Source organism: Crocodylus siamensis, chromosome 2, assembly GCF_052110815.1.
Source record: "Crocodylus siamensis isolate JL-2025a chromosome 2, ASM5211081v1, whole genome shotgun sequence".
Taxonomy (NCBI): domain Eukaryota; kingdom Metazoa; phylum Chordata; order Crocodylia; family Crocodylidae; genus Crocodylus; species Crocodylus siamensis.
The window spans coordinates 263,669,704-263,685,213 of record NC_143396.1 but is presented as its reverse complement, the minus strand read 5'-3'; the positions used below and the strand labels follow the sequence as shown (position 1 = coordinate 263,685,213).

The 15,510-nt window shown below is 40.8% G+C and overlaps 1 protein-coding gene across 2 annotated transcripts in view; it reads right to left on the bottom strand.

Moving 5' to 3' along the window:
* Positions 1 to 1,812: 1,812 nt before the first annotated feature.
* The window catches only part of ZC3H14 (zinc finger CCCH-type containing 14), a 37,934-nt gene continuing 24,236 nt past the window's right edge, over positions 1,813 to 15,510 (bottom strand). Inside the window, exons 10-17 of one of the 2 annotated variants that reach the window (XM_090033858.1) lie at positions 13,467 to 13,541; positions 12,183 to 12,339; positions 9,360 to 9,583; positions 7,740 to 7,860; positions 6,418 to 6,554; positions 4,548 to 4,642; positions 3,377 to 3,483; positions 1,813 to 2,095 (exon numbers count right to left, since the gene is read on the bottom strand). In XM_090033858.1, coding sequence (XP_089889984.1) covers positions 2,089 to 2,095; positions 3,377 to 3,483; positions 4,548 to 4,642; positions 6,418 to 6,554; positions 7,740 to 7,860; positions 9,360 to 9,583; positions 12,183 to 12,339; positions 13,467 to 13,541 — 923 coding nt within the window. In that variant the 3' untranslated portion in view covers positions 1,813 to 2,088. The remainder of the gene's footprint in view (positions 2,096 to 3,376; positions 3,484 to 4,547; positions 4,643 to 6,417; positions 6,555 to 7,739; positions 7,861 to 9,359; positions 9,584 to 12,182; positions 12,340 to 13,466; positions 13,542 to 15,510) is intronic. The other variant, XM_090033859.1, reaches the window with a different exon arrangement.

Below are 15,510 nucleotides of genomic sequence, written 5' to 3'. Positions count from 1 at the left end.
ACCGTATATTATGCTACGTAATGGAGAAGCTGCTTTATTAATTTGTAAAGAAAGTTAATGTACGTCTTATGTAAAGTTTTACATAAGAATAAAATCAAGACCACAGTAGGCATTTAAAATAATTAAAATTAATCTAAATGGCACACATTAGAAAACATTCCCCTCTGTCTGAAACTACATATCCTTTTAAGTTTGTGGCTTGGTTAACCACTATTTTTATTAGTGAAGAGTATTAGCAGATTGCCTTATGCTAAATACTGTACAGTTGGAGATAAAACATCAAAGCTGTCAAAATTCAGTAGTGAAGATATTATGAATCTGTTCTGCTACCCCACCAATGATGATGTTTTTCTTTTCTCTCATACTCAAAAGGTTAAAACAGCTTCCTGCTAACAAGTGTACTTCTGAAAAGTGCAGCTAATGGAAATATTTTAAAATTCTGTATAACAATAATTTCATTTGCAGTCTCTTTATTTCGGGGGAAAAAAGAAGAGTATTTCAGCACTGTTCCTTATGGGAAAAGATCCTATCCTGTGCCCCTCCACTCAGCTGTCAGGTCATTTTAGGAAAATATCTTACTGTAGTTATTTAAGCTTAAAATCACAGATCCCAGATGTCTTTTTATATTTGTTGCGTTTTATTATGAAGTGTTTGTCAGATAATCCCTCTTGCTTTAACCAAAAAAAATGTACTCTGAACTAGTCCAAAGGTGTATGATCATGTATTACTGTAATAAGGATCATGGTTTTAAGCGTGCTCCCATTTTGTTTTTCACCATGACCATGTAACCCCTGTAACCATGCAACATTGTAGTTTCTATGTTGTTTAAATATATAAATTAAAACTTCAGATTTTGCAAAAATTAAGATTTTTTTTAAATTTGAATATAAGCTAAACTTAAAGTACTTAATCTCACAAATATATTTGAAAATAATTTCCTGGAGTGTTAAGTTTCAGAATTCAAAAGTATAGTTGTCAAATTTAAGTTATATATATGTAGCTAACATTGTTTTCTGGTATCTAATGTAAATATTTGTAAAGACAAAATATCTTTTGTATATTTTTGTGAAAATGTAATTCCCCAAAAGATACAAAAGATTTAATAAAAAAGTGCATTCATGTTACTGTTTAACACTTTGTCATTCCAGCGGGTGAATTACAGATTTTAAACTGTTTAGAGTTATTATTCTAACGGAGTCTGTCTTTGTCATGTGAGTTGTAAACGGTCTCTAGAGTGAGACAAGAGTATACTCAGTCGGATTGGGTGCCTGTGGAAAAATGGTTTCTGGAAGAACCATTCCAGATGATGTCCTCTTGCTTGCTGATGGCTGTGTGCTCAGAACTTTCAACCTGGATTTCCATTTTGATTGCTCTTTAATTCGGAACAGTGGAATAACTCATCCCTTTGCCTGGGATGTTTAAAAAGAACTGCTTATGAATGACAGCTTTCACTCTTGTTCTCATCTCCTGCTCTCTGGCAATTTAGCAAGGGTCTGTGTCTTTTTGCTTAAAAACTAGAAAGCATTAACCTGCCTACAGAGTAGGATATTCATCAGCACCTCCATCTTTCCCACATGCCAGAAGTGGCTGCATGAGAGAATTAAGAACACTGCTTCCCTTGCCTATCACTTCAACTTTAGACACATCTGGAGATAACACTGTCCATTACTCACCCCTAAAAAAATATCATGGTGACCTAAGCTGGAGGAACAAGCTCTGTAAAAAGTTGGTTCTATTTTAAGAAATGGATTAAGTATATGATCTTTGAGTAATGACAGAACAGGGCCAAACAAACAGCAGATGACCAACCTGTGCCTTGAAACTTTTTAATGGAATTTAAAGTAAAACCTCTCCCTACACAGACATTTTCTCTTTACAGTGTAAAAAAATGTAAAACCAGCTATTAAACTTACAAACTTGGAAAAATTAGAGACATTTCAAATATGCAATCAAATTTGTCTTATGAAAACAATATATATTCAAAGTTCATATTGTGTAAAGTTCTGTAGCATCCTCTTTTCCTTCTAGTGAATGTTCCTCTCCACTCTGTCCAAAGGTGGTAACTTTTATCCACAAGATGTATCATAATTATTCACTGGAGAGGGAAAAAACCCCACACAATTAACCACTTACGAAAGGTGATGGGAGGAGTGCTATGCCATCCCATTCAGTTAACAGTCAAAGCAGCAAAACTTCCTTTTCAGGTAAAAAAAAAAAAAAAAAAAAAGGCTCCAAAGATTTGAACTTTTAAGGCAAGCCAGCATTTGACACCTAAATCTAAGCTCTTAAATCTCTGTTTAGGCATTTTATTCCAGGACAGGCCTGGTTCAACTTCTGTTGGAACACTTCTGAAAACTAGGCCATTCACTTAGGTGATTTGAAGTTTGACATCTAAGTTTGAAAGTTTTGGCTTTCAGAGTTTGTTTTCAAAACCGTAAATCCTGCTGCTACATAAGCATTTACTTTAAGGGGAACTGGAATATAAAGAGAAATAGGTTAAAGGTACAGATTTTCTTAACGAGATTTTTACAAAGGTTTTTCTGGCATAAAGCTGGTAACTTGTAGAAACTGTTATGTAAATATAAGAAACAACAAACCAATAAACTGTTACTACCAGAATATGCAAAACATGCAGAAAAACATATTCACAGTGATCTTAAATCTTTATAGTGAAACAGGAAAACTCGCAAGCAATGACCCTCTCAGCACAAACTAAGTCAGCTGTAAATTATGACTATTTTATATTACATTCTTTTAATTCATTTCTCTCTGTACAACAGAAGTTTTAGAGGTAAAATTTCTCCTCCTATTAATATTTTCAGAAGTAATTAATATTTTCCAAAAATGGTTACTAATGTATCAGTTCACACCACATTAGAAAAATCTCATTGTTTAAGATGTGGGCTAATTAACAGCTAGGGGTAAGAGGAATCTACATCATCATATAACACAAGGTGGAAGAAGAAATCTGTTTGCAGCTCAAGTGGAGAACAGTAAGGTCTACTCAGAGGTCACAAATCCAGTCAACTCTGTTCTAGTTCCTCCATGTTCTAAGGCAGAACTGATCAAGATACAATACAGCCTGATCTGGTATGTCCCCTTCTTCCTCCCACAACAGCCAGATAAGCTGAGTATCACTGTTCTAAGGTTAAATAAGTAAATATTTAAATAACTTAATAAAAAAATATACAGTTCTAAAACTTAGACCACGGTTCTATAATAGGATTTTTAAATAAATATTAGGGAAGCTGCTTCTTGCAAACAGTCTTAGGCCCTGATCATTCAGACTCTTATGTCAGTAAAGTTGCACACATGCATAAATATTTATGGGATCAGGGCCTTAAACCTAACCAGAGGAAAGGCTGCTTAAGCTCACCTGGCTTGAGTTCGAGTCCACTTCAAGGCATGGCGTGGAGGTACGGCAACAGCTGGATGGTAGAACGTACAATCTGGTCTTGTACACTGCGTGTTAAATCTACAATGCTAACAAATCAGATTAGAGACATTCAGAAAGGACTCAAATTAGTCTCCTAAATCCACAAGCAACCTAACCTGGCACACTGGATGCACAAGTACATAGTGCTGTATGATCTAACATACTATCATGGGTTAATAACTTGACAAATGAATCGCATTGTTAATAGAGCCCGATGGTAGAAGAGATGCTACTTCCTGTACATGCACAAGGTATTTCATGAATAATGAGCATGAAAACATACATTGGAATAAACTGCACTGAAAGATACAGTTACTGATTTGATTAACACCTGGGGGGTGGACAGTGTTGGGAAGTATGTATCATGGGACAGCATCAACTGCAGCATACGGTTCATCCAGTTTAGGGGACCAGTATTTCAGACCAAGGAAAGCTTGCATCTCAGAAGGTGCAGCCTGGGCAACCTGTGTATTCAGGTTAGTGAATAGCACCGGGGCATGTCTGTACTGCACTGCTCCCCACAATAACATGTGTGTTCCACTCAGTATTACACCTTAGAGCTCTAGCCATGTCATCACACATGGGATAGTTACTGCTGGTTCACTTTCCCATGTACTTAAGTCCTTTGTCCTCAGCTACTTGGTGCTGGGTAATATATCTAAGGTCTGCATATTACTTACACAAAGTAAATCCCACAGTCTTGACCCTGCCACCAGCATACTTTCTACGTGAGCATGCAGGAATGCACATTATAAATGCACTGTGGACACCCTATGATACAAGCTGCAGACAAATCTCAAAAAGTTTTAACCTTTGTTTAGAGTTACTACCAGTGGACAGTTTGACTCTCTGGCTTGGTTTATTTTGGCCTTCAGGTTTTAATTTTATGTACTGAATAGCATCCACCTGCATCACAATCTGTGACATATGGGAAATGGGGGGATACGGTAACTGGGGGCCCTTGAAAGTATGAAAATGTTCTTAATGGACATTAAAATATCATTAGTAAAATAGTAATTCAAAGTAATGTATGTAAATACAGCACATAACCACATAACACATTTCAGATATCCCACTAGAAAGGAAAAGAGGAGCAAAGAGGGGCACTTACCCTGGGATGGTAAAATGGACATTCCATTTTCTTACAAGCAGGAAAGAATTTGCAGAGCAGGCTGCTGGAGGACACAGGCAGTGCCGGCAGTGGTGCTAGTAACACAAAAACAAAAATGCTGCAGGGGCCAAAGTGATTCCACATTCCCATCAATTAACAGTTTGAACCTTGAGCACCCTTAGGTCTGAGGATCTCAAACAATTAAACCTTATCATAGCTCGGTGATTTATGTGACAGTTGTTTCCAAGTTTTTTAAGAGCAGAACAGACAGACAGTTATCTGTAACAGGGATCTAAATGATGCAAGATCATTTTAAAGATGCCGTGGGAGCTATACAATATTAGCACTATTAAGACCGGAAGATTTTGAATGGGACTCCAGTGTCAAAAACATCCTGGCTTGTTGTGGTCAGAACTTCCTTGAGTTTTTTGCAAAAGAAGAATTGCTCTAGTATTTTTCCACACTCAAAAAACACAAGTGAAAGCTAAGAGCTGGCATTTTCCAAGGGGGTGCCTGAGTCTGAAAAGGTTGAGAATTACTAATCTAAGATGATTCAGACAGGGATGATCCTGCCTTGAGTAAGGGGTTGGACTAGATCATGGGTGGCCAACCTGCAACAGAGTACCGTAAGTGGCAGAGCCAGCCTCTGCATGTGGCCTGTGACAGAACAAGGAGGGGACAGATAGGGCAGGAAGCAGAAGGGAGAAGATATCAAGTTGGGTACTAGGGCAGGGAGTTGAAAGCAGAGCAAGCAATTGGATAGGGAACACTGAATATTGAGCAGAAAGCAGAGCAGCAGAACGGGCAGAAGAAGGGGATGGGAATGGCATTTAAGGAGACTGTGGGACCAGTCTATGGCATACCTGCCAAAAAAAGCTGGTCTCCTAGATGACCCTGACCACCCTTCTAGCCCTACTTTTGGCCCCTGCTAGCCCTACTTTTCTATGGTGCACTAAAGTACCACAAAAATTGGGATGGAACAAGACAATGATGTAGCCACATGAAAAAGCTCTTCAGTGCATCTGTACAGAAGGTGCCAAGTACTCTTTCCAACTCTGCACCAGAATTTAGGCAGAATGGCTCAAAGACTGTATTTAGGCTGTGGGTGGGGTTTATCCCACAAACACTTAGGACTGCCGGGAAATGGCACCATGCTGCCAATCACTATACTGGATTGTGTCCTGACATCTGTGTAGGACAGCAGAAAGCACCATACCAGTGGAGGTACGGTCTTTGGGATGTGACTTAAAGGATCATCAACCTAAGTAATTCTAGCAGAAGGCAGGGTAGATTTGCATTTTACAGACTAATTAAAGTAAATTTCTGTATAGCACAAGCTTTTGTAGGCTGAGACTAACCAAATTTCCAGTAAGCTGTTTCACTCCAGAAAGTGAGTTGCTATGATTTCTGGAGTAAAAGATCCATCAGATGGCAAGCATGTAAAATTTGGTGGCCAAGCCAGCTTCTGGAAAGTAAGTCTGCAGTTTGTGTCGAGAGAGTCCCTGTTCCACTGCACATCAAACCTGGGCCAAGCTTAGATGTGTTGCTCTTGCATAGCTGCTGCTTTATTTGAGCTATTACAAGTGCTTGAGCCATCACCTTGGCGACACACAACTCAGCTTCCTGCAACCAAGGGCAACACAACCAACACAACAGTGACAGTGGCCTGGCTGACATTGTTCCTTGTCTTTCTGACATCATTTAGTCCCAGTGCCAGGTGGGTAATAAAGTCAAAACTGTCTAATCTAGCACATGCTATGCCCCACTTGGATTCACCAAATCAGATTTTGCTAGGGAAGCTCCCAGCCCTCTATGCACCATCTCTCCCCTACTCAATGAAATTCCCATGGTTGTAGTAAAACCTGCTCACCTGGTTTTGGAGGTGGCAATGGGGTGCGTCGGCTGGCATGGGTGTAGGGGCAGTCTGGCTTGGTGCACTTGGCGTCATATTTACAGTTTGGGTGAATAAACAGGCATTTGTCAGCAAATTTGCAATTGGGAAAGACTCTTAGGGAAAAAACAAACCAATTATTTTAGGCGTTGTCCACAGAGCAGCTCCTGCACACCCCCTCCTGAAGCAGAAGAGTTCCTAGGGTGAGATATGGTCTGTGGCAGCACCCCGGGCTTGTCTACATGGGATAGTTTCTGCCAAATAAGCCACAGGGTCCACTTGTAGCACACTAGCTACTCTGTGCTAGCTACTCTGGTGCTTTCAGAACCACATTCTACACCAATTATGCCTCCATTTGGGAGTCTATTTCAGCCTGTTCAAGTTCTGAAAATCCATTAATGCATCTACTGCTGTAACACATGGTCTTTTAAGACCAAGTCAGTCAAACAAAGCAGTGAGGAGGAGGAGAACCCACCCACCTTCTGCACTCAGTTTTTCAGGGATTTGGGTGAGGTGGAATAGAACTGCACGTAGGCACCTAATTCCACTACTGTATGTAAAAGATGGAAGAGAACCTGGCCTTCAGTGTAAAGTAAGTGCAGTAATTTTCCCTGCGCTTACTGTGCACAGGGGGAGATAGCATAGAATAACTGGTGCACATAAATACACCCTCCAGCCTACTGCACAGTAATGACTGCATACAGACACGTGTATACAGCTTATCTGCCTGGAAAAAGGTGAGACTTCAAGCTTTTGATTTGTGTTCTAAGGATATAATTTAAAATGACCTTCTTGAGTGAGATCAAACCACGACTGATGGAGGCCAAACTTAATAATAAACTCACACTAAAGCAGTAGGCTCCTCCACTCCCTGGTTCAGCAAAATGCTCACCTACCTGCCAGGATGACAGTGGCAAGAAAACATTATCCTGGACAGCCACCGCCTATTCAAAAGAAGTCAATGGCATAACAACATCCACAGGCCTTGTTTTTTAAAGATCTACATAACCAGGCTCTTAGCTTTTGTGTTCAAGTCTCTTGTGGCCCCTCACTGAGAAGTACTCCTGCTCTCTCCCCTGAACAGCACAGCTGTGATCCCACTAATGAGAAAACTCACTACTTCTCAGCAATCAGTAGAAAAAAGAAGGGGAGGGGGCTTAGCTTAGCCCTCAGATGACCAGCTTTACACTGGCTTGAACCATGTTCTTCTAATAAAGAAGGTGAAATATCTGAAGCAATATCTGGAACGCAGAAGGGCAGTGAAGATCAGAACTCAGGGAGAGAAGCTTTGTGTCACTCACTTGCACGGCAGCGTGGGGTGATGGTATGCACATTCATCTCCATTCTTACAAGCAGGCCAGTACTTGCAACGCTCAAGCACCTTCTCCTGTTTCTGTGGCACACTCATTTGCTCTATCTCCACTGTAGAAGGGAAAAATACAAAGGGACATTTCCTACTGCGTGCGCAATACCGTATATGAAACAGATCACCTTATATGCAGCACATGCCCAGCACAGGGTTGATGTCAGACAAAAATGGAAATCACTCAGACTACAAATGAACTCAGATTTATTTTCTGCCCGCTTTGTAAGCCCAACCTCAGATATGAACATTAATCTGGGTCCTCCCTTCCTCTTCAGTTCAGACTTAGTTAACTGTCTTGCTGAAGCATGAGTTTACACAACGCTGCTCCATTTCTCTGGGACAGTCTTTCAGAGCCAAAGCCATTATGCAAAAGAAGCATAAAAAAGTTATTTCTGACACTAAGCTAATAAGCAATAGGAAACCTTATTACTCTGAGGCCTGATCTGTTGAGTTAGAAGTCCTCATTATTATGCCCCCACTTTCTAGCAGTTCCTGTACATTAGTGATTGGGCCTGCATCCTTATAAGGTATTTGGGGGCACCTATACACGTGCACTAAGGCTGCTCTGATGTGCTGTAATTACAGTGCATCAGAGTGGACGTAATTAATCGAGTCTGCTGGAGTGTGGTAATTACCGCTCTCCAGCAGATTCCAGCATCATGGGTATTCAGTGTCCCAACACTGAAAAATGGCAGTGGAGGCGCTTTAACTAAAGCTTGTTTGATAAGCTTTAGTTAAAGTACCCCCCAATGCCATTTTTCAGTGCAGGGACACTGATACACATGATGCTCCAGGTGCTTTAATTAGAACGGTTCTTGGAGCCACAATAATTAAAGTGCTCCATCTCCCACAGCACACGAATAAGCAACCTGGGTGTCTACTTCCCACTGAAATCAAGATCTTAATACCTCTGAGGATTCTCAGCCTTTCTGTTTTCCTTACTGTGGCTTGCTCCTTAGACTATTCTTAAAATCTCTGCATTGACTGATGAAGCAATTGGGAAGGAAATGGCATTCTATCCCTCCATTCTGAATCATCAAATTATAGGCGAAGTGATATAGATATGTAGGCTATAGTGAAAAAGAGCTTTGGGCAAACCTGATTCGAAAGATTACAGTTAATAACCAAACTGATACATTCCCAGAGGTTCATGGTAAGTTAAGTAAAAAGGTGCATCTCAGAATCTCCTGCTCTTCTACGTGGAACTAAAACACTCCTGGATCAAACAGTGTAATGAGGCATTTGGAAATCCAGGGAATTGCAGAAATAACAAACACATTTTACCAGGGTATTAAACTGTGTGGAGCTGAATTCCCGGTGTGAAACTGGTTCACCAAATTAAATACCACTAAGGTTATATCACCTTTAACCTCCTGCAATATTTCACTTATCTAAGGGGACTCTCACTGTTATATCAATGAGATACTGAGTATTAAAACAGGTGAAAGCAGCGATGTTTAAGATTAAAATAAATAAATAAACCAACCTAAGTGTTCTCCCAAGTGTAGCCCCTCATCCACCCTAGCACAAAGGTCCCACTGGCTAGAATAATTACCTTCAGGGCTCCCCAGCTGTCTGGTTACAACTTGCATCTGCTGTGCTCGAGGGATTTTTAATCCCTTGCTTGTGACTGAATGTTGGGTAACTGGTTTCAGTCCTTCAGTTATACACAGCTCTTCCTCCTCCTGATCAGACACGTACCCTGGTGGGCTGGGGACACCATCCAGTGTCACTATGAACTTGGGACTAGGAGGCTTTTCTGGCTGTGCAGGCTGTTCTCTACCAGACAAAACAGAACACAATGTACTAATCACAACCATTGTAAGTGAAAAGAAGTTCATGTGAAGCAAGCTGTACTGATACAGAGCTCTACCAACAAATCCAGAGATTGAAAGTTAAGCACGAGGAGCCTTTTCACTCACTGGAACTGAACTTCTCTAACAATAATAATTAGCCTCAAATTTCAGTGTTGCTTGAGGTCTCAGTGAAACTCAACTAGAACTGGTTTTTGCCACAGTGTAGAGCAGGCAATTGCACCACAGTGGTAAGCTTCACAATAGTGCACTCTGACCCAGTGGACTGATCGGAGAAGCATTTATGCAAAACTTACCAAAGGGTTACAATTAAGCCAGGGGTTGTCAATTAAGCCAGGGGGTACTTGGGAAGGCCCTCGGGGGTATGTGCAGGCAGGGATGGGGCACTGCCACCCAACACCCTGCACTGCCGCCACTCCATGTCTGACCGTGACCCAAATCCCGCCCCCCCACGTCCAGCCATGCACCATTCCCCACTCCCTGCAATCCAGCCACCAGGGGTACACTTATTAAAAAAGGTTGAAAACCATCGAATCAAGCTGTTCAAGAGAAATCAAGTTTGGAAAAGAAGTATCCAATGCATGTGCACTTGTCCCCACACAGACAGGCCCAAACATCTATCCTGATACATTTTAAAGATTTTACAAGCATGAGTTTGGGGTGCCTGCATTACACAAGCTGAAAAGGCACAAGTGCATTCAGCAGCTATCCCAAACAAGTGCTGATACAGCTCTGTCCTAAATACGTTACAGAGGGAAAAACAACTAAAGTTTAACACACACCTCCAAAAACAGACATTTTTTAAATGCATAAAAACTATTACCAGCTTAAGGCCCAATAAGTTGACTCTTTCATGATAGAAGTCAAAGCTGGGGCCCCTTAGGTGGGATGGCTCAACTCATACTGCTGATATAAAGGAGTAACTGTAAGCCCTGGAGGGCCACAAGTTATTGCAGTGGTCTCCAAATTTTTTTGATTGTGCACCTCTATCAGTAAAAAAATTCTGAGCATGCACCCCCAATATATGTATATTTATTTATTTATAAATTATATAAATGTACTACTCAGTGTAACACTGTAGAAAGTTTGAGACCACTGTACACTGTACTACTGTACCTCCGCATTGTGGAACTCCCGCTCTTCCCTCAGGATACCTCGTGTACCGTACGTGACATGTGACCGTCTAACATATGGACCGAGTGAAGACACCAGTGTCAATCCGTATATTAAATATTAGTAAAGCTTAATTTCTTTCTTATTTTTTTAGATAAATATAAATAGAGGTTCTAATATTTTCTCCCCACACCCCAATGGATCGTCTTGTGCACCCCACTTTGGAGACCACTGAGTTATTGGGACCCTCACTATGTCACTAGTGCTGAACTGAATCATGCCCATTTGGGCCTCAAGTCGGTGAAATTTTGATACGCAAATTCCATTCTCAGAGCAGGAAAATGTGGAAAATGGTTTCTCTTTAAACAGAGGCTGTTTGCAGTTGCTCAAGGGGTGGAAATATCAGAAGTTTTCTAAGGATGCTAAACGAAAAACAGAGTAGCAGTGAAGTGGTCAAAGGAGTCTGCTAAATACCACTCAACACAGGGCAACTTACTTCCACAAAAGTGGTTTGTAGTTCAATGAGACCATATTTAAGATGCTGGAGGGTGTGTGTACACCCTCCCCACCACCCTCACTGGTGGGAGTTACTTAGCTGTAAGATTAAATAAAAGCATTATTGCCACTGGTCACTGAGTTAAGCTAATGAAAAGGACTCACTAATATGGACTGTTCTCAGTTGCCCCAAGTCCCACACTTCCCCTTGGTCAAATTCTTTAAAGGCCAATTCTGCTTAGTTTCCCTCCCTGCACACCCTACTCCCTTAACGAGCCATTTGCTTGCTCCTGGGCAATGATTCAACAGTAATAGCAGCAAAATTTTTACCTACACTCCCAGGAAATCCTAATCAGGACACAGCTGCTATCTCCACCATCAAAAAAAAATCAACCTTGTTTGCCACCAACTCTTTGCTTAACTATTGTTTAAAATGATGGCAAGCAAGAGGTTATCGATACAACTAGAATTATTTCATTAGTGATGTCTGACAGGCTAAGAATAAATAAAACTAGTACAAGAGTTAAACAAACTAAACTTCTTATCAGCCCAGGCATCTTCCTGCTAACATAGCAGAACATAACAAGTATAAATATAAAAAGGACAGTACAAGTAGGCCAATAGTCGCATACTTGCAAGCTACCCAATTCCAATGACCTGCTCAAGCTACATTCAAACCTGGAATCCATCTTCACCCTAAAAGAAATCCATGTCAGATTGTATCCCTTCCTTCTATACTGCCAGCACAGTTGCCCATTTTTTTTTTTGGCAATCCTAAATGGACTTTTGCAACATACAAAAACCAAGACACATACTTAATTGCTGCTCTAATTGTGAATCCCATTATAGCTAAATCAACACAGTAGGTGGAAAAAATGTATTACCAGAGGATGGCTTAGCATATATACATTTGGGCCTCTAACCCTTTACTTGCATTTAAAGAAATGACATTTTACCGTGTCTGTATGAGACGTCCTGACAGCGCCTGCATGGCTTCTGCAGCCCTCTTCCCCAGTTCCGGGTTCTGCGGCATTACTTCCTCAGACAGCTTCGGCTTCTTCAGAATAAACGATCTAGTGTCTGTGTGGACCACAGACTCCACGTCATAATAACCTGGATAAGGCAAAAATCACTTTATTGTACTCCATTGTTCAACTATTTGTTTTTAAATATATACTTAGCAAAGGCTGACCAACTAGCAATTTGTTTTCAACTCTTTCTAACAGTTATTGATAGAAAAATCATTTTACTTCCTTACTTACATCACCAAACACTGATTATATCAGCTGACACTATTGCAACACTGAGGGTAGAAACAGATATCACCTAATGTCTCATTTGTGCCACCAAAAACATTTTTATGGCAACACAAATAGTGAGGAAACAGACATTGATATCCTTTGTCCCACCACATCAAAAGAATATCAGTGGCTTAAAAGACAGTAACAGACTCTGCCACATTATTGCAATGAATGTCTATTACCTCTGTGGCAGAAGAGTGCAGCAGCCTGAGCTGCTTGTACTCTCCCACCACCCCAGGCAGGTGCTCCAGGATGCTGAGGGCCCCTCAAGCCCCTGGGCCACCTGCCTGTTTTTCCCGCTCACGGAGGCACCCCAGGGAATTTTGGGGTGCTTCTCCAAGTATGGAAGTAAGGGTTCCCCACTTACCCAGACCTGCAAAGGGGCAGGTCTGGCTGGGCAGGGAAAAGCCCGGTTTTAAAGCTCAGTCAGGACTGGGTCCCTCAAACTCCCACAGGGAGTTTCCTCTGAAGAGGAATTCCCCCACGTGCGCCTGCAGGTGTGGAAGGACACCCATGGAAAATTTCCCCATTCCCCAACATGAGGGGCAATTCTATAAGCAGGGGCTTCCCCCACTTGCAGATGTGCCCCAAATTGGGGGGTGGCACTGGGGACAGCTGTAGATGTCTCTGGAGTGCAGTGAGTTGTGCCACAACATATCGCAGCACAGATGATAGAGCGCTCTACCAAAGACGTCTGTTTCCAGCCTGAGCCTGACCAACACTTTGTTACTGGGGTGGGCGCTGGAGAGAATTCATATGCCAAAACCTCAGACTTTGGCACTTATTGACAGAGGGACTTCACTTCATAAGCTCTACAAACCAAAAAATATTATAAATCAGTATATAACTAACTGAAAGGGAAAACTATTTTGACCCATTTGTGGCAAAGTAAAGAGTAACACATGGTAGAAACTTTTCATGAAAGAAAAGACTTTGGACCTTGAGCCATCTGCAAAGTTTCTTCAACATAAGGGTCAATCTGGAGCCGAGAAAACAGCTGCTTTTGTTCAGTTTCTAAAGAAAACAGAAATTAGAAGCATATTTTATTGCACGGCAAAATTAAACCTACAGGGTGAATGAGAACACCAAAGCAGGTGCTAATTCTTTCCAGTCTTAAAATACATAACATCTAACATCTGCCTTCCTGCAATTTTTGTGTTCTTTCTCAAATTTTTCAAAAGCAGTAAGAAATGTCCTGCAACAGGATAGGATCATGGCAATATCCAGCTACTGAAAGACCCTAGTCTCTCTCACTGTTGTCCCTGGCTGTTGAACGTGTTTGTAGATGCAGAATATTCAGGCAGAAACAGTACAAGAAAGACCAAATCTGTCAGCACCTTCCTTCCTCCAGGTTTTAGATGGATTAAGAGCACGTGCATGCTTGAAGGCAGGGAACTAACTCAAAGAAAGGTTAATTTATGGTGACATTAAAACTACTAGATAAATTAGCTTAGCAGTCTTCTGCATTAGATATGTTGTTAGGACCTGGAAAAACTATTACACCAGTCCCCCTCTACACATTTTAAGGAAACATGATGCACGCAGTAACACACACACAAAGACTCACACACAGACGCATTTTTATAAACTAAACTAAACCAGAAAAGTTATTTACTATGTATTACTATATATTATTCCAAATGATTCTAATGCTGAAATATTCTGCCTGCATAAAATACTAGAGAAAATATGACTAAACAAAAAAAAAGGCATTAAAAAAACAGCAATTACATTACTTTAATGCAAAACGGTGACCACTTTTATGCAATAAAATGTAACCAATCTGACAGTCATCCCACTCAAGTCCACGTAACATTTTAACTTATTCTACATGTTTAATATGAATAAATAAATTCTAAGTCTGGTATCTTCTTTAAAAAACAAAGAATTAATTTCTCTGAACATTTCTCATTGGAACACGTGCTACAACCCACCACTGTTATGCATATGACCAAGTATTTCTCAAGAACTATGAGGCACCTTATCATCAAACTTTTAATTAAAAAGTAAGCATACTAAATAAGGGCGTGATCATTAGACTGTTGATTATGGCTTTTCAGGCCACCAATGTTCACAAACTTCTGTTTGGGAACCATTAGTTTACAGCCAAGTCACAACGAAAATAGTTTTTCAAAGACATTTCCACAAAAATGTTTCTACTGAACAAGAGAACAGCCCTTCAAATACCTGCAGGATTTATCATTGTGAAAGGACAACCTAAGACAATGTGTATTTGCAAAACTGAGGCTAACTGAGCATATAGAACAAACAGTGAACTCTAGTAGGCAAGACCAATACTAAAGAACACCAGTTTGTAGGTACAACATTGGCCAGATATTTGTATACACAGTTTATATTCAACTCACACATATGGTTCAAGGAATTCAGCTGTATGATATTAAAAGACAAGTAATATCTTCAAACATGCCTATGTTAAGTGACTTAGGAGCAATTCTTTGATATAACAGGACTTAGGCTCCCAAGTCCAATCTTCAAAAGTGCTTAGGTACTTTTATCCATCTTTCAAGAGATTTTAGAAGGTTTAGGTCCTATTGCTCCAACAAATCATGTCTGTTATATATTATAGTAAAACTTCATTATAACAAACCTTGGGTGCATGCAAGTTCTCAAATGAACCAGTAGAAGTTAACCAGTTTAGTCTGAGCAGCTACAAACACTACTGTGTAACGCTTGTGCAAGGTTCCATGAGTCTGTCTGGGTAAGTGCTCTGAGACGGTCTGTGCTGCCAACAGCACCTAGCCAAGGGGCCCCCAAGTACTTCGCAGGCTCCCCTGTTAGCTTGGAGACAGCTGACAGTATCCAAAGAAACAGGTCAGGGCTGGCTGGCTGAGGGGGCCATCTGTCCTCCTCACAACCCCCCCCCTCTCTCTCAGCTATCAAGCTTTCAGACAGAAAACCCACTACTAACTTTTCAAGCCTGTCAATTTCCTTGCCAGCAGCCCTGGAGCCTTACTCTTTGCAT